This window comes from Podarcis filfolensis (genome assembly GCF_964270895.1).
Source record: "Podarcis filfolensis genome assembly, chromosome: 14".
Lineage (NCBI taxonomy): Eukaryota > Metazoa > Chordata > Lepidosauria > Squamata > Lacertidae > Podarcis > Podarcis filfolensis.
The window spans coordinates 50,134,047-50,158,332 of record NC_139616.1 but is presented as its reverse complement, the minus strand read 5'-3'; the positions used below and the strand labels follow the sequence as shown (position 1 = coordinate 50,158,332).

The 24,286-nt window shown below is 42.7% G+C and overlaps 1 protein-coding gene across 8 annotated transcripts in view; it reads right to left on the bottom strand.

Annotated features, from left to right (window-relative positions):
* The window catches only part of SDK1 (sidekick cell adhesion molecule 1), a 575,941-nt gene that overhangs the window by 210,212 nt on the left and 341,443 nt on the right, over positions 1 to 24,286 (bottom strand). For all 8 annotated transcript variants that reach the window (XM_083585530.1, XM_083585534.1, XM_083585535.1 and 5 more), the window contains 4 exons: positions 16,571 to 16,654; positions 6,735 to 6,929; positions 2,989 to 3,105; positions 2,690 to 2,857 (listed from right to left, as the gene is read on the bottom strand). In XM_083585530.1, the coding sequence (XP_083441656.1) occupies positions 2,690 to 2,857; positions 2,989 to 3,105; positions 6,735 to 6,929; positions 16,571 to 16,654 (564 nt within the window). The remainder of the gene's footprint in view (positions 1 to 2,689; positions 2,858 to 2,988; positions 3,106 to 6,734; positions 6,930 to 16,570; positions 16,655 to 24,286) is intronic.

Sequence of the window (24,286 nt, the reverse complement as noted above, 5' to 3'; positions counted from 1 at the left end):
CCCCCGGGACGTGCACCACACCCCTGAGGGCAGTGCGCCATGCCCCTGGGATGCACACCAGCCATGCCAACTGTGCTGGAGCATGAAGCTCCACCACTGGCAACACTGGCACCCATGTCAAACTAAAGCCTGCTCCTGGACCTGCAGAATAGAGTGCCTCATGCAATGCCTCACTATTTGGAAGGTTCTGATTTGCAGGCCCAAAGGAGGGCCTGTGTGGGTGGTTTGGTGCAGGGATACCAAAGACAGGTGTCAAAAATGTCAGAATGGCCAGTTCTAGTGCTTTATTAAAGCAAGGTGTAGACTTACAACACAGCCCACAGTGCCCAGCTGCCTTTACAGACCTGGGTGCCAAAACAGCAGGACATTGTCATGACTTGTCTACAAAGTGCTAATATGTTAAGCGTTTCTTATACACTGAGCAAGCTACATAGGCTGGCATCAATAGCCCAATCATCTCACTCCTAGCTTAGAGACCCCTCCCCAGTTTGTACCCATTTCTCAGAAAAGGGACTAGCTCACAGGCAGGCAGCATGAGAAGCCTCTCCTGAAGCAAAACTGAAGCTTCAAAGCAGAGAAACATATACAAGCACATTCTTGCAGCAACTAACAATAAGTCCTAAAGTTATCTTCGCTACAAAGATGGCATTTACAGGCCTTCCGGAACATTTTCTCTGTTTGGTTCTACACAGGAAGAGGCGGTGGATCAAAGAAGTGCCCCCCCCTCCCAAGTCAGACTCCCTTCAAGTTGTCCAAGTGGAGTGGAGCCCAGCAGAACTGAACTGGAGGCAGTGGCTCAAAAGCCCTTATTTCACCTCTAGTCCTCCTAAATTGCCCACTCGGACCTCATCATGATGCTGCAACAACTGACCTGCCTTGCTGGGCCCAGTGAGACTCCTGTTTGGGACCAGAACAGCACAGGCGGTGCTTAGGTTTACCAGCAGATAAAGAGGCATTTGGCCAACCAGTCAGTTCAGAAGCTGGGGTTAATTTAGGAAAATATTGCATTCTTTGGCAGGAGCTTGTTCTGCACAGCCAAGGGGGCTTTGCTGTTTTGGTTCCTCAGTGACAGCCCCTCTTTTATGATCTCAGGATCCAGTCATGACCAGGACACTGAGCCGGAGGCTACAGTGTTGCCCCCTAAGGATCTCTGAGTTAGATGCTAGTGATCAAGGGTCTGCTAAGCCAGAGACCGGCACGCAGGAGAGCACTGGACCTGATGCCACAGCACCAGAGCTTTGACTCTCACTCGGTTCCTCTCTCTCTAGCTCACCAGTCTAATGGTGCAAGGAGCACATCAGGTGGGAGGCCATGGGACGCAGGAGAAATGCTGATCTTCAGGCCAGAGAGTTTGCCCTTTAGGATACTCTAGTTCTCCAAAATGAGGCAGAGGAGGGCTGGGCTGGAGGCAAGAGCTCAGATTGCTTCAATTCACTTCCAACCCTTGTTTTAAAAGGAGGCAGGGAGCAGTTTCACATGGAAAGGCATGGAGGCTTCCAAGATCAAAAATCCCACTAGGGAGATCTACATTGTTTTCTTAGACTCCGTCTCTTTTTGACTGGAGGCCATAAAGGAGTAAATGCTACATTGTTAATCATCCCTGTGATTGTTTCATGTTAAGCCATAGAGCGGTGTGTGTTAGCTCATTTGTACAGCCTTCAAAAGCTTCAAAATAGGTGGAAAGGCTGGACAGCACCCAAGCAACACATCCACGCAAAGCTGGTTGCGGATATGAGGAGAAAGACGGGAAGAATCAGATCAAGTGGCTCCAAAGACACAAACTTTTCCATAATATTCTACACACATAAGAGATGACATTTACCCAAATGCTGTTAAATCCTCGTCATTCAAATATGCCCGGGAAATGGAGGTCACTGCAGCAAGTAATTAAGGCACAAAAAGTTCTCCCTAATGCCTCAACATATAAAGGGAAAAGCCACAGATCGCATCAGCTGAATCCAGGTGCAAGAAAAGGAAGATAAATGGAAAATGGGAGCAAAGTCCCATTTTCCAGAAGCAATAATACACCATAATGCCAGAAGAGATTTCTGTACAAGGAACAAGAGTCAAATGGTAAGTGTGAACATCAGACACCATTAAGCACCATGTCTGAGAGTGCTGGATTTTTCTGTTCTACCCCTTGGGTTATATAACAGTTTCATTCTCGTTGCTGTGCATACAGTGTGTGATGCAATTAAATCAAATTTAAAAGGTTTAAGCAGGACATTAAAATGAACTGGCAACCTGTGCATACTATACAGCGCAGCCTGTTCAGAAGGGAACTTCCAGTGGAGATTATTAGCTTCTCCTACAACCACATCGTGATATGTGTATCAGCTGCACGTTATCGGGATGACACAATGAGAATGTACAGGTAGCAGCCATGCCTCGTAGTGCATGAATTACTGAAATAATCTGCAGATATCTCCAGCTGTGTATATTAGGATGGCTTTGGTGAAACTTAATGTCTATTTTGAAATGCAAAGATGTCAAATGAACACTCTCCCTTGCAGATCTCTCCAAATCAGCTCTAAAATCCACAAACATAATTTCTATTAAATTATTCACCCCCTCCCTTCCACACATACACACCATGAAATGGAAATGTTGTAATTGGTTTCCTGAGGGCACAATGAGAACTGATTAAGCCTTGATTAATATTAAACTCTAAAACAAACATGGTCCTTACTCCACACGGTGAGAGCAGCGGAAGCATTTAGGAATCCTTCAGAGTTGACTGCACAGCAGGTATAGTCACCAGCATCCCAAGCAAAGACTGGGGCGATCTGAAGCCCTCCAGATTCGAGGAGGAGGAACCTGGGGATCTGAATGGAGCCGCTGGCCAAAACCTGGTTGCCTGAAAAACACCATGTGAGAACAGCTTCAATTCTCTGATTTGCAGTGCATGAAAACGCTAATGCTATGCTAATTCTTCTTGGTGAGCAGCAGCAATTAGAGTGATTTCCCAACAGAATAATAAGGCTTTACCTCTTTTCCATGCAATGGCAGGCTTTGGTGCTCCTGAGACATCACATCTTAAAACCGCTGTCATCCCTTCGGTAACGGTGGTGTCTGTCGGCAGTCGTGAAAATGTTGGTGCAATATCTGGAATCAAATTTTGTTTTGTTCCTAAGGATCAGTTCTTTGAAAGATCTCTCAACTACTTGTGGAATTTTGTATCCATATTTATCAGACTAGTAATGGACCGGGGAATGACGACAATAACATGAAAACTTTTTCAGAAGAGACAGTAGCTTTTCATTATTCACCTCCTTGGAATTCCCCAAGTGTGGACTGTTGGATAAATGAAAAATGAATTCCAAGCAGTTTCCATACAAGTGGAAGCAAAAGGACTTTGTGGTAAAGTAAAAAGAAGAAAAAAGAAGAAGCTCGGGGGGGGGGGATAGATAAATTGAAATAAACAAAACTATTTGCTTTCAACCCCGTTACATAAGATGAAAAGCTTCTTGAGCCTGACATGAGTTTGCAGAGCTGAATGTCAGCCAAAAAAAGTCTCCATTTGATTTTCATCTATGGTATCTCTGTCCCCCTCCCCATTTCCTCATTCTTTCTATCTCCAATGCAAGATCAAACAGGCCCCCCTATTATCTTTTGCCCAGAAAAGATATCAGACCTTATGTGAGTACCATATGTGTTCAGAGGTAAACCTAGCAAAGATCTAACGACTTAGCTCAGTGCCAATCAGCAAGGCAAGGAGATACAGCAGCCAAGCATCCGTCCATCATGCCTAAATCAAACTCCAGCCAAGAATGTCTCCACTTTCCCCCACCAAACCATCTTTTGTGAAGTTGAGGTCACCAGAGCAGACAACCACCAGGTATTCATCCATTTTGGCAATGGCCAAGTTCACATTTTCCACGCAGAACAGAATCATTATTCTAGATCAGGGGTCAGCAACGCCAAAGACACCAGGGGGATCTCTGCGGGACCGATCCGGCCCAGGCAAGATAAACCTTGCCAACCCCTGTTCTAGATGCTGCCACTTGTCAGTCAGGGTGTGGAATTGACCTCCTGGCCTCATTTCCTTATCAACTTCAACGTATTCTAGAACAGCCTTCCCCAGCTTGGCACCCTTCAGATATCTGGGGCCATGGCACCCATCACAGCATAGATGAACACTGGGGGGAGGGACACTTATGGGAGTACAGCTGTGCTGGCTGGTGCTGATGGGGGTTTGTAGTTGAAAGCATCTGGGGCCACCAGATTTGGCAATGCCATTACAGAAGCGAAGGTGGCTTCATTTGACATCAACTACAAAAGCATAGGCTTGTGTTTGTTCAGGTTGCATATGGGTGGGGCAAATATGGAACTGTGCATTCAAGTGGTACCAAAAGGAGCAGGGCCATTGTCAGTTGGCAGAGCATCTGCTTCCCAAGCAGAAGGTCCCAGGCTCAATCTCCAGCATTTGCAAGATAGACCAAGGGTCTGGCTTGGTATACAGTAAGGCAGCTTCCTGTGAGTAAGAAGGTGGACACTTGTTAGGATTTTTTGTTGTTGTTTGTGAAAACAAAACAAAAAATGGCACAGACTTGGAAGGGAGAAGTGTAAGGAGGGTTAAAAAGGGAACGTATGATAACAAGGGGGAAAGAATATTAGAATACTGTAAGCCATCCCTATCCTTTAAGAGAGGGGAGGTTATGTATGGGAATAAATTAATGAATAAACAACTAAAAATAGCATCCCTCTGGCATGACTTCAGGATTACAGTGCTGGCATATGTTCTTCTAAACCCACTTATTAAACGTTGCAAAGGCTGCATAACTGCAATACTGCTCTGCCTTAACGTGGGAAGACAACCACATCATTCCCACAATAAATGGCCCTTAACTATGACAAAAGTGTGAATAATGCATATGTTGTGCACTTGTTGCTGTATCTCAATGATCACTAAAGTGCCCTCTAGATGTTGCCTCGTATCACCTTTGACCATTGACCAGGCCATCAGAGGCTGATGGAACTGGAGTTCAAAAGCTTCCAGAGGGCACCACATTATCCAGGGGCATGCAGCAGGGAAAGATTATTTGTGCGTCTGATCTAATACTGTGGCTACAGTGCTTAAATTGCTACTTTAAGATTATTATTCTGAATCAAAGAATTAAAATATATTGTACCCTGTGATGGCCTGCTATATCCCAGGGGAGGTGTGCACAGAACCCTTCACTACACATGTAACTTCTCCCCAAAACAAAAAATGAACAAACAAAGAAAAACAAAATATAGAACAGGGAGGCATTAACCTGGCAGTTCCTGGTTCATTCACATTTGTGACACACCATTAATGCATTATACTTTTTCTCAGCAGAACTATTAATATGAAAAAGGGCTGCATGAAATGTTCCTTTGTGTTTAAGCTTTTAAAAACAAGAATAATACCAGTCCCATGGTCCAAATTCCTAGTCATGTGACCTCAGATTGTTTCTTCCAAGTCACAGAAATCCCCTGTGGGGGAGACGGCGGGAGGACGCAAGCCCCACGCTGCTGTTTCGGGCAACGCAGAGCCTGCAGACGGCTGATTCACCGTGTCACTCCCAGGAGAGACACATGGCTCAGATGCACTGCAGTTCATGTGGTAAGTGCTGCCCCCTGTGGTGTGGTGCCCTGTGCTCCCCCCGCCCGCCCCCAGCTACGCCTCTGCTAAACCGTGGTCCAAATTTGAACAGGAAATCATGTACACCAATCCTCCTGGATACTGAGCCCTCTGAATGTTTTGGATCAGGACTGCCATCATTTCTGACCATTGGCTGTGCTGCCTCAGGGGGCTGATGGGAAATGGAGCTAGCATCTCCAGGCAGAGGGCCTTCTCGGTGGTGGCGCCCACCCTGTGGAATGCCCTCCCATTAGATGTCAAGGAAATAAACAACTATCTGACTTTTAGAAGACATCTGAAAGCAGCCCTGTTTAGGGAAGTTCTTAATGTTTGATGTTTTATTGTGCTTTTAATTCTGTTAGGAGCTGCCCAGAGTTGCTGGGGAAACCCAGCCAGATGGGCAGGGTATGTATGTATGTATGTATGTATGTATGTATAAACTATTATTATTATTACTATCACTATTACTAAAAACATGCATCAAGAGACCCAAAGAATAGTTGTTTTAAAACTTGGGGTCTCTCAGTTTAAAGGCAGAGGAGAACCACATCTTCTAAGGGCACTCATTGTGAGTGAAGGAATCTGTGGAAGGGCTGCAGTCCAGCTGTTTCACTGCTTAAAAATGAAGGGTTCCTTGTTGGAGGTTGCACATAGTGGGGTAGGAGAGGGGAAAATAATGCCAATATGTTTCACCTCTGGCAATCAGTGTGCCCCTTTGCATTTGTATAGCAGATGAGTCTGGAAAGCCAGGGACACGAATTATTATTATTATTATTATTATTATTATTATTATTATTATTATCTGTGAAAGGTGCTATGCTGGAGCAGGCTGTCCTAGGATGTGTTGTAGTTCCACCAGGAGGCTTGGAGAAAGCCTTAGGGTGGAATACAACATAATTGTTCAATCAGTGTAAGCTTTCTCTGCTTGCTCAAGGAAAGGATCTTCCCTCTCTCCCCCAGGCACTGCTCTGGGGTTTCTCCTGACAGCTCCTCCCCTGCGAGCTTGACTTTTTTCTCTTTTCTTTTTACTCCATACCACTGGGCTGCCCTAGAACGATGAACGCATTGTGCCCCAGAAACCTTCCTTTGCCTCCCCTGCCCAACCCCCACATAGGTCCAGACATACTAGTCACATCCAGGAAGGTACGACTCTGCATCTCCCCAGCATCATTCCTTGCAAAGCACTGGAAGATTCCAGAATCATCAGGCTGCAGTCCCTGGATCTGAAGACTCCCATTGAGCAAAACCTTGTAACGCGGATTCAGCAGTTTGTGGATGGGGACAGCATCCTTGTACCAGACCAGGACAGGAAGTGGGACACCTGAAATGTAGTGGAAAGAGAGAAAACTCTTCATGTGTGCCCAGGCACAAAGCATTGCCGCCTGCTAATTGCCCATTTCCCATTACAGAGTTCTATACAAATACACTATTCAGAAAGCAACTGCTACAAAGCATGCATTATCCTGTCAAAAGAGGGGAAATACAACTGAAAAACACAGACAAATCCTTAACTACCCATAATGATTTATGCCATGGCGACTGTGTGCCTTCATTTGCTGTAATCAAATTGCATGCCATTTTTTTTAAAGCCTCAGATTAAATGATTCAGTTTGGGAAATAGGTTAATTGTGTCATCAAATGAGCCTTGAAAAGGTCAAAAGGCAGACAAGGCAGTGAATTGGTAAGACTTAAGCAGGAATCTTATGCATCCTTTCTAGGAAGTATATTCTATTGCACTCAGTGAGAAAAAGTATTTAGGAAGGGAGTGTTTTGGAGCATTCTAAGCACTTTCAAATACATTAGCTCAACAATCCCCATATTGCATAAACCAAGGCTGAGGTTAGCAGCCCAATGAGTGACAAAATCCCTTTACTGAAGTTGATGCCACAGCCCAAAAGCTCACAAAAGGGCCACTCTCAAGGACCCTGGACCACCCAAGACACGTGATTCTGAGCAATGAGGATTTGCAGAGGGAAGGGGGTGCTCATGGTGTTCACCATTCTCATGCCGTTACTCCTGTCCAGTTGTGAGGCAAAGCCCTGTGAGCAAAGTTTCCCAGCAGGTCAGGGAAACTCTTTCTCACCTCACTAGCCAAGAATAATAAGTGCTCACCAAGGAAGAGCCAACAAAGCAAGGTTTGGGAGGATAAGGTATGCCTATGGTGTTAAACAGGGGCAAAACTAGGCTTTATTTGACCTGGGTCAATGACCCAGTTTAGCACACACACCCCACACAGACATTTGCCATATATACACACACACAGGCTGGGAACCTCAATGGTGCTCCTTTGGAGGCAACTTCCTGGGCAAAAAACCTGGCTAGGCCCCCCCTAAGCTACAGCTCTGTGTTAAGTCATGGAGCCTGAGGACCATAATCAATGACATATAAAGGAAATCTGATTGCTTCAATAGAGGAATTAGGACTTCAACATGGCATGAGAAATGGAGAATAAATAATCCTAGAAACTTTCAGGTTAATGTTGAGGGCTCACCCACACTTCCGCTTGTGCCATGCCTAGAAAGGGTAGGTTTGAGCAGTTTTCCACTTGACTTGCACGTTCTAGCTTTCTAGGCATGGGTCCAAGTGGTTTTGCCCTTGGCCCACTCCTGTCAAAGGGAAAGCTCGCTCTTTAGTGATAGATCAAACAAATGCCAATCTGGGGAAAAGTCGAATTGATGTTTTGTCCAACTGAACGCTAAAGAGTGAATTCTCCTCTCCCCACCCCCCGGGGTGGAGGGTGGGGACAGTAGGTCAAGAGGAACTGGGGATAAGCCTCTACCCAGAGTGGATTCCCCAATTCATATACATTTGCAGTGTTTGTCCATAACAAATGGCCTTTGCATTGCTTTATGTGAAGGCTAGTAACATCAGCCCTGCCTTGGGGGAATCCCTTGCAGACAACCACAGTGCCTAGAGACAGGCAGTCAGGTCATGTAGCCATAGCAGTGTCCAGAGGAGGAATGACTGCTGGGAAGAGGGCAAAGAGAAGAAATGCCATCAGCTCAAAAGGATACCTTCATCTGCCCCAGCTGAAACAAAACACGTCTCTCCTGCATTGGTTTCTACAGCCACAGCAGACACTGCAAGCTTCAATAATTTGACCTCACCCCCAATGACATATTCTTCCATTGTCTCCTGAGTGAGACAGATTGCTATGAGAGTGTTCGATCTCTGTACATAAAAATCTGACTTCGCAGAGATTTCTGAATGAGGACAAACACATTTTATTACCTAGGATTCTAAATGTTTCTAACAGCAAGCATTCAAAGCATGTTGAAAGTAAATATCGCTTGATCTATTGTGCGTGTTTAGTAAGGCAATAAAGATACAGCAATTAAAAAAATTCAAGGCAAAATCCGCTGAAAATACTTTTATGTAACCAAATATAATAACAAAAACCTACTCTTTTTAATATACTCATTCTTCTGAGGAGAATGAAAGATACATTATTTCCCAAGAAAGGGGGGGGGGTAGTTGACTGGTCATGAAATTATATTTCTGTACAAGGATGTAATCAGTTCTTGAAATCGCATTTGAAACTTCCATTTTGCTTGAATAATAAAGCTATTTATACCCTACAGGAACCATCTTTTGTGTGCAATGTGTGTGGTTTGACACAAAATAGATGCAGTGTACCACTGTGAAACAAACACAATTTTAATTTCATACCAAAGGCCCATTTACAGAATTTGTGTACAGTCTGATTGTCAGAATTCTCAGTGAAATGTAATTCATCTCATCAAATCCCCTGGGCCAATACAAATTATCACTGAGTAATGAGGAAACAGATGATACAAAAATGGAATCATACTCAGAATAGAGGACACAGGAAATAGTTTGAAGCTTAAGTAACAGCATTTCCATTATATTTTATAGAAAACGCAATAGAATGAAATCTGGCATTGGGCATTATTCCCCATAACAGCATAATGGGCTAAACATTTTGAATCCTGACAGGAATATCAACATTCTCTGCTCACTGAAGCTTAGGTTGTCTTCTCCAATTAAGCCACAGATCAGCTCCAAACCCCACTGTACTTAAAGGAATATAGAGAAGTCAATCTATATATTTTCCTTCCGATATTTCAGGAGGCCTTAAAAGATCCTAGTGATTTCGCTGGGTAAGTCACACCATCAGAACTAGAGAGAAGGTGCTTTTCAAAGATCTTTTTGGAAAGACAGACACCAGGGAAGGAGTCCATTAGTTAGACCAGGTGTGCAACAGACAAGGGGCGTCTGAAATGATGAGGGGTACATCAGAGCGCGGCAGGAACTTGCAAACGGATCTGCCAGAGGAGGCAGCTGCAGTCAAGAGCCACACTGAGCTTCAAAATGACTGTGCTGGCTTTTAAAAAAAAAGAAAGAAAAAGAAAAGAACTGATTTTCTTTTTAAAAGAAATTATGTGTCCCTTACCATGGCTAACCAAGATAGAAGGAAAATATATTCTTTAGGAATTTAAGGATTCATATATATTTGTTTATTTGGTAATCGTTTGTTTCTTCTGTATCTTATTTGGAATGTATAATTTTTACCATGTAAGAAAACCAATAAAAAGCATACTGAAGAGGGAAAAAAGATTGCAATCCTAGAAGAAAGAAAGAAAGAAAGAAAGAAAGAAAGAAAGAAAGAAAGAAAATATATATAATTGGAGAAATAAGACTTTTCCAAGAGTCCATCTGAAGTCATGCATTTTTTAATGTATTTATCAGGGCTTCAAGTTTACCGTTACCAATCTGATAGTTCATATAAAAACATTTTGATCATCTAAAAATTTGCCCCCAACTCATCTGTCAGCAGATTTTGTTTTTTATAAAAATATTTAATGATGCTGGGAAGAGCCATGTGTGCAGAAGGGGCAAGGTTAGACCCCTGGCATCTCCTGGCAAAGGCTGGGGAAAAGTCCTGCCCCTCTGCGAGTCAAGGGAGGCGATGCTGAGCTTTATGAACCAAAGGTCTGACTCTGTAGCAGGTAAGTATGCTCTTCTTCCTTCATAGGCAAATCTGTGCAGTTTTAATTTGAACTCTACTGATTGCTGACAGCATATAATCCAATTAGTGTTATATATACAAATATATTGTGTTTTAAATGCTTGCAACTTGAGTAGCCTCTGAGGAATAGAAAATGGAACTTTGTTCCCAAGGAAACTCCATTTACAATGAAGTAAAAAGCTGTCTTTTGCAGGCTTTAATTTTATTTATAGTTAATCTATTTGTATCGAGCAAATTTAATCTGTGTCTCCCACACTCACAGTGCACAAAGATGGAATAAATGGCTTTTGCGCCAAAGAATCCCATAGGAGTTGTGACAAATTGAAACGTCCTGCCTGTTTATGGCCAGGGCATGGAGCAACTTCAGGATGTGTCCCAGGGCTGTGATTCAGGCACCTGAGCTGGCACCCCCACACCCCCTTTTCATTTTATGTCCTCTCTGAGACACGGGGTAAGAAGTCAGCGGCCAGACAGCTACTAACTTTAGCAGTGAGAAACCTGGAAACAGAGCACTCATCTGGAAAGGGCACAGAATAGGTGAGGATGGAAGAAACCACTCTGTTTGTTGAGCGAGTTCGTGCTAGAGCAAAGAGTATAGTTTAGTGAAAAGGGGAGTAAGAGGTGACGTGGTAGAAAATTACAAAATTATTCAAGGTATAGAGAAATGTTTTTCTCCTGATATAATATTGGAACTTGGGGAAATCCAATGAAGCTGAATGTTGGAAGATTTGGGACAGGTATATTTATTTATTTATTTATTTATACATACATACATACATACATACATACATACATACATACCCCACCCATTTGGCTGGGTTTCCCCAGCCACTCTGGGTTGCTTCCAACAAAGTATTAAAATACTGTCGTCTGTTAAACATTAAAAACCGAGGCCATTTAGGGCTTTCAAGGTCAGCACCAATATTTTGAATTGTGCTTGGAAACATACTGGGAGCCAATGTAGGTTAAAGAAAGTCCTTCTTCATGCAGCACAGTGTTAACCTATAGAACTCGCTTCCACAGTAGGTAGTCATGGTCATCAACTTGAATGGCTTTAAAAGAAGATTGGACCAATTCATGGAGGAGAGGGCTATTGAAGGCTACTTGCCACACTGGCTATGCTCAGCCTCCATAGTTGGAGACAGCAATTTCTCTGAATACCAGTTGCTGGAAATCACAGGAGGGGAGAGAGCTTTTGTGCTCAGATCCTGCTTGCACGTTTCCCACTGGGGCATTGGGTTGGCCACTGCGAGAAAAGGATAAGGGACTAGATGGGCCATTGGCCTGATCCAGCAGAATTTTTATGTTCTTATGACTGGTATGCAGGGCCAGATTTAGGTTTGATGAGGCCCTAAGCTCCTGAAGGTAATGGGGCCCTTTCTATGTCCAGCTGTCCTTTGTCAACAACAAATTGTTGCTGTTTTTTGTGTTGAATATATGCTATGTGGTAATTTATGGACCTAATAGGTATCTAAAGCCATTTGCACATGCGGAATGTAGACACCCTATACCATATTTTTATAAGACGCAGCAGACCATAAGACGCACCTAGTTTTTGGAGGAGGAAAACAAACAAACAAAAATATTCTGAATCCCAGAAGCCAGAACAGCAAGAGGGATCGCTGCGCAGCGAAAGCAGCAAACCCTCTTGCTGTTCTGGCTTCTGGGATAGCTGCGCAGCCTGCATACGCTCCATAAGTCGCACACACATTTCCCCTTACTTTTTGGGAGGGAAAAAGTGAGTCTTATAGAGCAAAAAATACGGTATATAGAAATGAGCAAACCGGTGATATTTTAGGGAATAGCAGGCTAGCAGGCGGAGCCCATTACTTACATCATAGGAGCCTACACAACACACAACACTGTTGCTGTATGTAGGTTTTATTTTATTTGTTTTTTATCTTATATTTTGGAAATGTACATCCAGTGGTTTTTTTCCTTTATTTTTCTGGGGGCCCCCAAGAGAGTGGGGCCCTAAGCTATAGCTTGTTTAGCTTATACGTAAATCCAGCACTGCTGGTATGTCTCAGCAATGCGCCCTGCTCATACGCACTTCTCCTGCTTTTGCAGGGCCAAAAAATTCTCCATTTCACAAGACATTCTTCAAATGGACCCCAACTTGTGGGTTTGGACTAATGACTGTCCAGTTGAAAACACCACCAACACAACCCCTGCCTTTTAAGGACTACTTTCTACTATTTTTATATCTGTGTTAGGCTTTATTCTCTCTCCCATTTAGTTTTAAGTTGTTAAATTAAGTTAGTTTGCTTATATTTTTACACAATGTTGTATATTTTTACACAATGTTGTATATGTTGATTTTTTGTTAATTTATGTACTGACAATATGAATATTGGTAATTGTTCTTCTGTTTTTTTTCCATTGCTGCTGTTAATTTGATTTGTTGTAAACTGCTTTGGGTACAATCGTGTAGGAAAGCAGCATATGAATAAAACATTGATGTTTAAAAAGATCATAAACAGCAAAGACCATAAAATAAAGTATCAGTAGCAAATATGAAATGAACATCATCAATAAGACAGAAAGAATTAGGTCCTATATTTTGCAAAAGTATGAAGCCAACCAGCGCATTATCGGTCAATAAATGTTGCCTTGAGTGAGGAGAATAGAAAATTCTCCCTGCCTTTCACTTTCTTTGAGTCTGTCCATTTATGTGCTCTTTCAGGATGAATCTAATAAGAGTTCCTTAAAGTTCTCCCAGTTCTTTAAAGTTCTCCCAGCAGGATGCACATCAGGATGGAGATAAAAATAGCTTAGGAAGTACGGCTGCTAATACCTCACATGAGACTTTTGAGAGCTGCTGTCCATCAAGGTTGACACTCTAGGTCAGATGTACATAAGGAATCAGCACTAGGAAACTTCTCATACATTTACAACTTGGTTTCCCTATCTGTGGGGCCAATACAGATGAGGCGGGTGAAGAGGGAGGCAATAGCTGAGCTTCAGACTAATTAATATCCCAGGAAAGGAAATGGACTGTTGTTTGTATGCTTGTTTGGCGTGTGTGTGTGTGTGGAATATCTTAGCTATACACCCAACTGCAAACTGCCTTAACCTGCTATACAAATGTTATAACCAAATAAGTGAATAAAATGAAATGTAATGTGTGAAGAGGCACAAAGTTTCCAAGGACAGGTGGGTTCTCAGTGGCAGAGTCAATTCTTTCTGGATTTGACTCCTGGTCTAATCAGTAGATTACACTTATGTATTTAAAAAATTCAAGGTTTCTGCATGTGGTGAAGAGAGAAGTGAGGGGCAGATGGGAATTGTCAAACTGGGAAGATAACCCATCTATGAGAAGGATGACTAAGATCCTAAACCTCTGCTGCCTTGCAGAATATCTCTGGGAGAAGAAAAGGCTAAGGAGTAAATCCTACACAAATCTGGAGTCCCTAAGAGGATTGGATGGCACCTTCCAGCAACTCCTGCAGCCAAGCTGGTGCTAAATATATTGCTCTGGTTTCTTTTGGACCACAACAGTGAGGTCAAGAGGGGAGTCTTGTCGTCTGGGCAGCTCAGGACCTTCATACACACTGCCCAGGCTTGTGCCCCCAGGCAGTTTGACTTCACTCCCAGAGGCACACTCCATTGTCTCTCAAGGTAAAAAAAAAAAAAAAAAAGATAAAGGGCCCCAAGACTGTTAAGTCCAGTCACAGGAGACTATGGGGTTGCGGCACTCATCTCGCTTTCGGGCCAAGAGAGCTGGCATTTGTCCACAGACAGCTTTCCAGGTCATGTGGCCAGCAGGACTAAACCGCTTCTGGTGCAAGGGAACACCATGACGGACACCAAAGTGCAGGAAACGCCATTTACCTTCCATCCACAGTGGTACCTATTTATCTACTGGGACTGGTGTGCTTTCGAACTGCTAGGTTGGCAGGAGTTGAGACAGAGCAAGATGACAGTGCCCCAGAAGGATGCCAACAACTAACATTTTTTTTTTAAAAAAGCATCATATGAACCTGCTTCTATGCAACTACTGTTGATCTCTTTATAATAATAATATAATATTAATTTATTATTTGTACCCCGCCCATCTGGCTGGGTTTCCCCAGCCACTCTGGGCGGCTTCCATAGAAACCAAAAATACACTAAAATATCACAGATTAAAAACTTCCCTGAACAGGGCTGCCTTAAGATGTCTTCTGAATGTCAGGTAGTTATTTATCGCTTTGACATCTGATGGGAGGGCGTTCCACAGGGCAGGCGCCACTACCGAGAAGGCCCTCTGCCTGGTTCCCTGTAGCTTTGCTTCTCGCAATGAGGGAACCGCCAGAAGGCCCTCGGCGCTGGACCTCAGCATCCGGGCAGAACGATGGGGGTGGAGACGCTCCTTCAGGTATACTGGACCGAGGCCGTTTAGGGCTTTAAAGGTCAACACCAGCACTTTGAATTGTGCTCGGAAATGTACTGGGAGCCAATGTAGGTCTTTCAAGACCGGTGTTATGTGGTCTCGGTGGAATGATAAATATTTTGAAGTTTTTAGTGGCGTTTGCACACCTTCTAATTAAAATTTGAATGAAAGACGGCTGCCACAGAAGTGTAATTTCGCTTGAATGTTTCTGCAGCCAACGTTTTCTCTCTCTTTATTGGGATAACTTTTTATTGGGTTTTATAAGCAAGGAATAATAAATGATACAAATAAATAGTCCAAGTCTTCTCATGTCATAGCATAATAAATGTGCAGTAATATCAACAACATATGGTTCATTATTAGTTCTTGCTTCGTGAATTGGTTTAAACAAAAACAATGGGGGAAACAGGATAGAACAGTTAAAAGATAGCATTCAACATCACATAGTTAAATGTCTAATCAGGAGCCCTTGTGGTTGTGCTTAGATTAAGTATTTCCCCTCTTATGTTAACAATGAAACAATATAAAGTGTTGATATACTGATGAAAGCAGGAGGGGTTCAAAGAGAAAACAGTAATTTAGGTTTGAATTTTAATTTAGATCAAATAGATTGAGCCAAATGTTGATGCTGGAATTGCTCATTTTCTGGAATAATGACATACGTTATGAAATTCAATCACACTGGTGTAATGCCATCTTCTTGATCTGCCTGTGTGTCAACCATAGTTTATTTGTTATTTGTCAAGGAAAGATGTTTCTCAAACTATTTTGTACCAATTGCCTATCATGATGCCAAAAAGGCCTTTCCAGTATCTGGTTATGTTGAGGCTCGTCACTTGTAATAAATGGCTTTTTAATTCTTTATTATGTAAGCCCAGATTGTTGTCTTGAAATGTATTTAATAAAGTTAATTTTGGTTCGAATTCCAATTGTTATTCTGTTATTTTATTAATTTCTTGGAATATTGAATTCCTGAAAGGATGGGTTTTTTAACATTCCCACCACACATGGAGATATGTACAGGGTATGGGGCAGCAAGGCATGAGGATGGATCATTGCCAGCTTCCTGGGGGTTAGGTATCATGTATATATGGGTTAATTCTCTACTGCAGGCTTCCTCAACCTCAGCCCTCCAGATGTTTTTGAGACTACAGTTCCCATCATCCCTGACCACATGGGAGTTGTAGGCCAAAAACATCTGGAGGGCCGAGTTTCAGGAAGCCTGCTCTACTGCTTGCAGAAATAGACTTTGCAGCTGACATTTTCCTCCTATTGTAAAAGCTCCATCATTTTAAGAAACAAGGAGCTTTAACTATTGCAATTATTGATTGTTTCTCGGCAACTCAGCTTATGGGTCCCTAAGCCACTGTTTCACTTACATTAATTCACTCAGCTCAGGACGCTAATTCTTTTTACCTGCCCACATTTGTTGAATGCATCCTGTCAGGCACTGAAGCCCAAACAAAAAGCAGATGGGGCAATTTGCCCAGCAGACAAGCATGATTCATCTTTTCAGATCATGTTCCTCAGATGCAGCCTGCTTCTTATCGTGGAAAATTGAAAGTTTACTAAAGAGGCTCAAAGGTAAACAACTTACCCATTGCCTGGCACCGGATATGCACAGTCTTCTCCACTTCGGCCAAAATTCGGTTTTCCGGCTCAGTAGTAAAATAGGGTGACTCTAAAGAAAGATAAACCAGAATAGTGTAAGGAAATATATTCATTTAGCTTGAACACTTGACCTAACCCAGAATTCATCATGTGCTCCGGTTCAAACCCAAAAGCTCAAGAGTGCACAGGGATTCCATTAATTTCAATGGAGGGACTCAAACGCCATGATTTGTCACATGTGCACTCAAGACCTTTCACTCGAATGAATGGAAAAACTCTTACAGGGCAGGAACTGATGTGCTCCTAAACCCAAGCTTTAATACAGTGTTACAAATGGCCTAGTTTGACTTCTATTTTGGGTTTATGGTTTCTTTTAAGTGATAGCCTCATAAAACAACCTCAACAATTATATGTGATGATGAATATGAATTTCAAAGAGCACTGAGAAACTGCCAATTTATATTTAGGGTTTTACACCGCAAATTAACATCAGAGCAGGGGCTGCTTTTTATTTTACAGGCGTGAATCAGAGAATATTTTAATTCTCAGCTTAGACAAGCCATCCCGGGAGGTCCATAAAGGGTTTTATTTACAGCAACACATTTTACACAAGGACTTGCTTCAATATCTAATACACCATGCCATGTAGCTTGAGACATAAAGAACCACAACATGAGGATAAATCTATATCAGCAGGTTCAATAAGAATTGTAACAAGGTAGCTCAAGAAGCAAAGCAACAAATATGTGTTGGGTCAGGAAGATTTTGGGCATCACATGCCAGGACAGATCCTCAAACAAAGATGTACTCTCCCAAGCCCACACTCTCCCAGCATGTTCACACTCCCGTCTCAGCAACGTCTATGCTGGTTTGGTCATGTCCACAGAATGGAAAATGGCAGGATCCCCAAGGACGTGCTCTACAGGGAGCTGGCTTCCAGCACCAGGCCAATTGGCAGACCAACTCTGTGTTATAAAGATGTTTGCAAACATGATATGAAGGCTGGTGACATTAACCCTGCCATATGTGAATCCCTTGCAAATGATCACAGAGCCTGGAGAGAGACAGACAGGTCATGTATCCACACCAGTGACTGGAGGAAGAATGACCATTGGGAGGAATGGAGAGAGAAGAAATGCCATGGTGCACCTGTAGCAGCAAAACCAGACAACTTCACCTGCCACAATGCACCTGCAGGCATCTTGTGACTCTCTTATCTGTGTCAATGGGCATATTTAGCAAGTAACTCAGTGTATTAAAGGGCTCAGGTTATAGCATACTTTGTGGGTTGTGGTAAGAGATTGCAGGAACTGTTGAAGGCTAGCTGTCGGAACTGTGGAATTGAGTGAAGACTTTTTGAAGAGATCATCTGAGGAAGAAATTGGAAAATTGCCAGACTTCAGAACTCAGAGAACCCTTTGCAAGCAACTCAACTTAGGACTCGGCTGTGGTGTTTAACAGCAAGGACTTTGAAGCAAAAAAACCTTATCTGGGCTCAGAGAGAGAAAACTACTTGTAATACAGTGTTATCTCGGTTTACGATCTTAATCCATTCCGGAAGTCTGTTCTTAAACCAAAGCTATTCTTAAACCGAGACGTGCTTTCCCTAATGAGGTCTCCTGCCACCAGAGCCCTTCCACCGTTCAGCTTCCGTTCGTAGACCAAGTTAAAATTCGCTAACCGGAACACTACTTCCGGTTCTGCAGAGTTCGTATACCGAATAGTTCATAAACAGGGCTGTTCTTAAACTGAGGTACCACTGTACTGCTAAATAGTATGTGATGTATAGCGGTGTGTGTTTGTGTTGGCCTAGTAAAGACAACTCTGTTAAATGGATGTTTTCTGTGCTCAGATGAACTGTGTGACTGAGCTTCCATAGTGTATACACTCAACAACCCCAACACTTTCTGTCCTCTTGTGATCCTGCTGCCCGTGGACTTTTACATGCAACTTGCTAATATTTTTTTATTAAAAATATATCTCAGTATGGGTTTTCCATTTTCTTCTCGAGAGAGACATCAGGAGGCAGAATTTCCTAGAAAAATTAAGCCTTCAGAGTGAAAGCAATAAGCAGAGCTGTTTGCATGATTTATTGTTTTTTAATAATATCAATGTAAGGACATTATTGATCTTTTGCAGCTAAGTGACGGTTATTAACACAAACAATATATAAGTGCATGAAGTGACATATTTATTTGAAAAAAAACAACTTTAAAGCTATACATTATTGGGAAATTGTGGTGGACAGAGCGTGCTTGATCCTTAATGCTGAGGTTTTATGCCTTATCTAGAAAAGTACCAAGGCACAAGGAGCACAGAGCTGTAAGCAGCTGAGTTGACTGTTCACGTATTTGAAAAGCGCAAGGGACACATGGGGGCTAAATGGATACATGGGCACTAGAAGGATACACAGCTAGCAAGTTCCAATATAAGGTGGATAAGAGAAATGTCAGCATGCCAAGAGCTGGAAGTTACCTGTGGGTTTTGGCTGGGTTGCGAAACACTTAGTACACTAAACTACAGATGGAATGGCAAGAGGAATGTGAGAAGGGCATTGCAGCAGCCCGAGATTACTCCTGTCACACCAGGGAAGCTTAAACATGGCTTCTGTCTTCTCCCCATCAACCCACATATATTCTGTTTTCCTTTGTCTTAACAAGGACCCAGTTCCTTTTTCTGTTCAGCCTTGGCTCCAGCAAAGGCATGAAGGCCTGAGCTACCTCTGTCTGAGCCTTCCACCCATATCTGCCATATATAGGTCTGCAAACAGCACCATCCTCTTGAGAAGTCCTGGGCTACTGTGAGATTTGCTCCACTCCTTGCAGGTAGAGTTGCATCCCTGCCACAAGGACAGCAACAGGTCTGCAGCCCACCCTGTCACTCAGGTATGGTCCTGGAGGATCAAACTGCTCTTCATTTATATTTGTTACTGAATTTTTATCCTACTCTTCTTCCTGGTGGAACTTTGGGTGGCCAACAAAGATATCAAGAAAATGCAATCACATTAAAACCACAAAGCACTAATTAATCCAATTGAATGCTCATAGCAGCAGCATGTATGGTCATCACCAAGTTTTGGAAGGACCTTAAGGGAACAGCCGCAACAACTTGGTACAAGAGAGTGTGGGAAATAGCTCTCGTGGAGAAAAATTGACAGAAAACCCGAAATTAGCAAAAGGAATAAAACACAAGGACACATTCTCTGTAAAGTGCTGGAACTTTTTTTATGTACTCAAAGCATTCCAGAAAATGAAAGTCCCAAAGCCAACTTGTGGATAGTGTAATCATCAGTATTTTGTTGTTTCTCCACTGTCATAAAGCAATGTGCTACTACTGTAAGGCAAATGCGAGCATCACTTTGGGGTCCCCAACACTGAAGTTGAGGGTGATGTTTTTCTGTGAAAAATCGTTGTTCAAACTCTGTTTCACAGGACTGTAGGTCCTGAGCTGCTGGAAAATACCAAATAATATTTGAAAAGAAACACTAATTAATCACGTATAAAGACATATATTCCTGGGTTATATTCTTGGTATCTGAAGAAGTGTGCATGCACACGAAATACCAAGAACTAACTTAGTTGGTCTTTAAGGTGCTACTGGAAGGAAAAAAATTTTTTTGTTTTGACTATGGCAGACCAACACGGCTACCTATCTGTAACTGGATATATTCCTGGGTGTTTGATTTCTCTTGCACTCAAGGTGGCAGGTGAATGGACTACGTGCAGAAGCAGCTGCTGCTGCTGCATTGGTTCTCCTTCAGAAACAAGGATGAAATGACAGAAAGGAATAATCCACTACTGCATGTGTGACAGGCTACCAAGTGAGAAACATTAAGGGATTTGTGGCACCTAACTTCAAAAATATCCAGGATCCATTTACAGAATCTGCACAGGGAAAACAGGTCTATTTACAGCAGCATACTGATGTTCAACAGGACTGGTTCTAGGATAACAAACCAGCCAGAATCAATCCATGCAGCTGAAGTGGCAGCTGTCATCAGATGTCTATTGGCTAAACCTGCTCCCTTGAGCATTGAATCACTCTGCAATATCCTTCAATTTCCGCCAAAGCACATGCTTTTGATGTGAAGTCAGAAGAGCCCTGCTGGGTCAGATTAAAAAAGTCCTCTCTATTAGTCCCACATCTCCTTACCCTCAATGGCCAAGCAAATTCCTTTGGGAAGCCTACAGGGAGGGTGTGAGCATAACACTCCCCTCTTGTTGCCCAGTAACTGGTATTCAGAAGAATTGGTGCCCAGGACTTCCAGGAATTCCAGAAGAGAGCTAGAGTTGGCCAGCAGACCAACTTTGACAGTTGGGTGTGACTATTCACATGCCAATCACATCATTAGAACATCTGGTGTCAAGTTCAAACAGGCTTACTGCGACCACCAATGACCTGAGTGGTGGTCACAGTGAGCCCCTTCAAATTCCATTTGCAGGTGCAGTTTGGATTGGAACACAAACTGGGGCTCTCAGCAAACCACTTTGAAGGCATACTATCAAGCAACTTATTGGTGCAAAAGTCTTCTTCCAAAATGGCTTGCTTTGGCATCAATCAGCTGCTTGACACTGACTGAGCTCCCTTAGTTCCCTAAAGGGAAACATCCTAGTGCAGCCCACCCACCGTCGCTCCCCTGCAAAGAAACAATGGGGAGCTCACTTGATGCTCCTGATTGTTCCTGTGGAGTTGCATCCCTCCTGCCCCACGTGGGGCAGGAGAACACAGTTTGGGAGAAATTGCCTTGCAGCCCATATTGGGATCCTTGTCCCCACCCCAGTAGACTTAAAACAATTATTTCAGGAATCTATGGGGTACTGTAATCCACAAAGGGCATTGCAGCTTCCCAGCACAAAGTGTGTCAGAGTGAGAGGTAAGAAAGAAACAAAAGTGCATTAGAGCAGCTTCAGCCTCCCTTCTGAAGCAAAGCAGTGTTTTTCTAACTAGCCTTTTCCGGCTGGAGTGCCAGATGGAGTGATCAGAGTTTTTCCAAATATGTTTGCATATCTACAGGGACTGGGATCATTGTGTCGTTTGCCATAACTAACAGAGGAACAGCTGTTAGTTGGTGGTGATTGTCTGTTATTAATCACCGAAGCCTAAGTCCAAATGGGTGACCTAAGATGGAGTAAGGTGCCACCATAACCCATTACCTCCCCCCGGAGGCATCTATTTCACACTGAAATGATCCCCGATGATGTTTTAACTAGGCCATTCACTGTTCCAAAAGGCCATTCCAATCCTATCTGAACATACTGCATATTTGAAGGGCATGAAATAATGACGGTGAAATTACACAATAGGCGAATTTGAGCATCCAGATCAAAGGAGGAGGGTGTAGCGTCGGCACATCAGCCGTGTTGTGAAATTGCAATGCCCTGCAATGTTGACGGTGAAATGGTCCAGAAACTATCAGGATGATAGTAGCCATTTTATGGGATCAGGCCAAACAATTTACATTTAATTACTGGAAGGTTAGGAGCAGAAAAGGTTTATTAGATTAAAATTTGCTAGGGCCATGAGGGGCCAAATAATCTTGCTTTGGGAGCTGGAGTCAACCTGTAAGACCCCAGTTGGCCATCCCTGAGCATGAGGTCATTGGCAACACAAAGTGTATGTCTGGCTCCCACTAAAAAAAAGCTGTTGCTGTTTCTCAGTATGCAAAGTGGATGCCATGTGAAGATCCCCTAGGGATGCCTGAGGGATGCTATTTTTTTGCAAATTTTGACTTCCACTGACCTGATCCAAACTTCCCACGCTAGTGTGTGGCTTAGAAGTCACTCTCGGTCAGATTTCACACATCTCCAAATGTTGCGACACAGTCATTACCTCAGAAAATGTATCGAAATCCACTTTAAAATTATAATTTGAGGGGAAAGGGACATTCACATTCATACATATGTATAAAATGCTGGTTTTCATAAAAAATTAAAATCCTCAGATTAATGTGGAAACGTCATGGAACAGACTTTTGATAGGGCTGAGGCAGGTGAAAATAAAATGGGTTGGACATAAAACCATTTGTGCCTCTCCCTTTATGGCTTGGGGGTGGGTGAGAGGGCATTAAATATTGTTCTTTCCCAGGTGAAAGGTGGAGAAAGGTCAGGTGAGAGCCAGGAGTGAAGACTGCCTGTCTGCCAATATGGGTGGGTAATTTTTGAAACTTTTCCACATTACTTATTAAGTGGAAAGCTGAGATTGATAACAGCTTTTTGTGAATGGCAATTTTATTATTTTCCTAGAGTTTGCCTTTATTCACATTCAATTGGTTTTAAGCTGCTCTCTGGAAATCGTTTTAATTTATTATTAGTACAGTTGATGTTCCATTGTTGAATTTTTGACATTAGACTTATTTATATTAATAACTGGGGGGGGCAGAATCCTACTGAATCTATTGTTATAAAGTTGTGTTTGCTATATAGCTAGGCTTATAGAATGGGATTGTGTATTGATGGGTTCCTGCTATACTTGTGATCTACTTTGGAACAGAATCCTAAAATAATCTAATGTGGGAAAGCAGATCAGTTTTTCTTAAGCATGTTTGCTCAGAAGAATGTTCCATCAGATTCAGTGGTGCTTAGGACTGTGAATTAAGGGGTCAAGAAGGAAGATCCAAAGAAAAAGAAACAATTGTGTCAAATAAATAGCTCTAATATTTGCAGAAGCTTAATATGTATAGGAAGCAGCATCCTTTGAAACTTATGGGGAGCTGCCAAAGATTTTCTTTAACATCCCATACATAGTAGGCAAATAATTTTGAACTTCTTGAATAATTTGATTGGTATCCATTTTCACTCAGCTTCCAGAAAACATCCCAAACACATTTCACAATCAAGCAACGTGCACAGAGATAGGAAACCATTGTACAGATTCTGTGACAAAATGGTGCTCCTGCACAGCTAATGAGGAAAACTGCACTCAGACTCATCTTCTGCAAGTTCATTTATTGGCAAACAATTTGTAAAAGGGAATAGCTGCCATTCATTACATTTCTCTGTCCCTCAAAATGCACCTTTCTATATATAAACCAGATTTGCTCACTCCAAAACTGCAGCCAATACCTGCATCCAGCAAATGTGTTGATCTATGATCCTTTATATTTGCGCACGCACACACATCCTGTTTGCCTTAATGTAAATGCTGCCTGTGTTAGATCTTGCTTAGATCTAACACAGACTCCATCAAAGCATGCGTACGGCTGCTCCTTTGCTTGCACCTTATGACTCAATTTGTTCCCAAAGGGAGATATTATACACACACAAACACACACAAACACACATTTTCCCCCAGCTACAAAACATGAATCCTAGTCACCACAGAGGAAGCACCTGGAGCTAAGACATTTCACCAGCAGCAGCAGTAGCCCACAATGACTCCTGGGGAGGAGGGTTGATTCATTCCTCACTGTGAATTGGCAACTGTCACAGGACAGCATCTTTCTGCTGCAGAGAAAATGTCAAAGACCTCTCTCAGATCTCAGAAGCCTGGTGTCATCAACTCCAAATTTAAAGACAGCCCACAACTCAACTGCTTCATCAGACCTGCTGGAGAAAACAAACTTGAAGCCAAGGTCCAAAGGCAGAAATAGCCTATTGTGGGTCAAATCTTTGATTGGACTGCATTCCTTGCATTGCCTATTGTCTCTCTCCTTGTCTTGCTTCCTCGCTTCTGCCCTTCTTGTCTTGCTTTCTTGTTTCTGCCC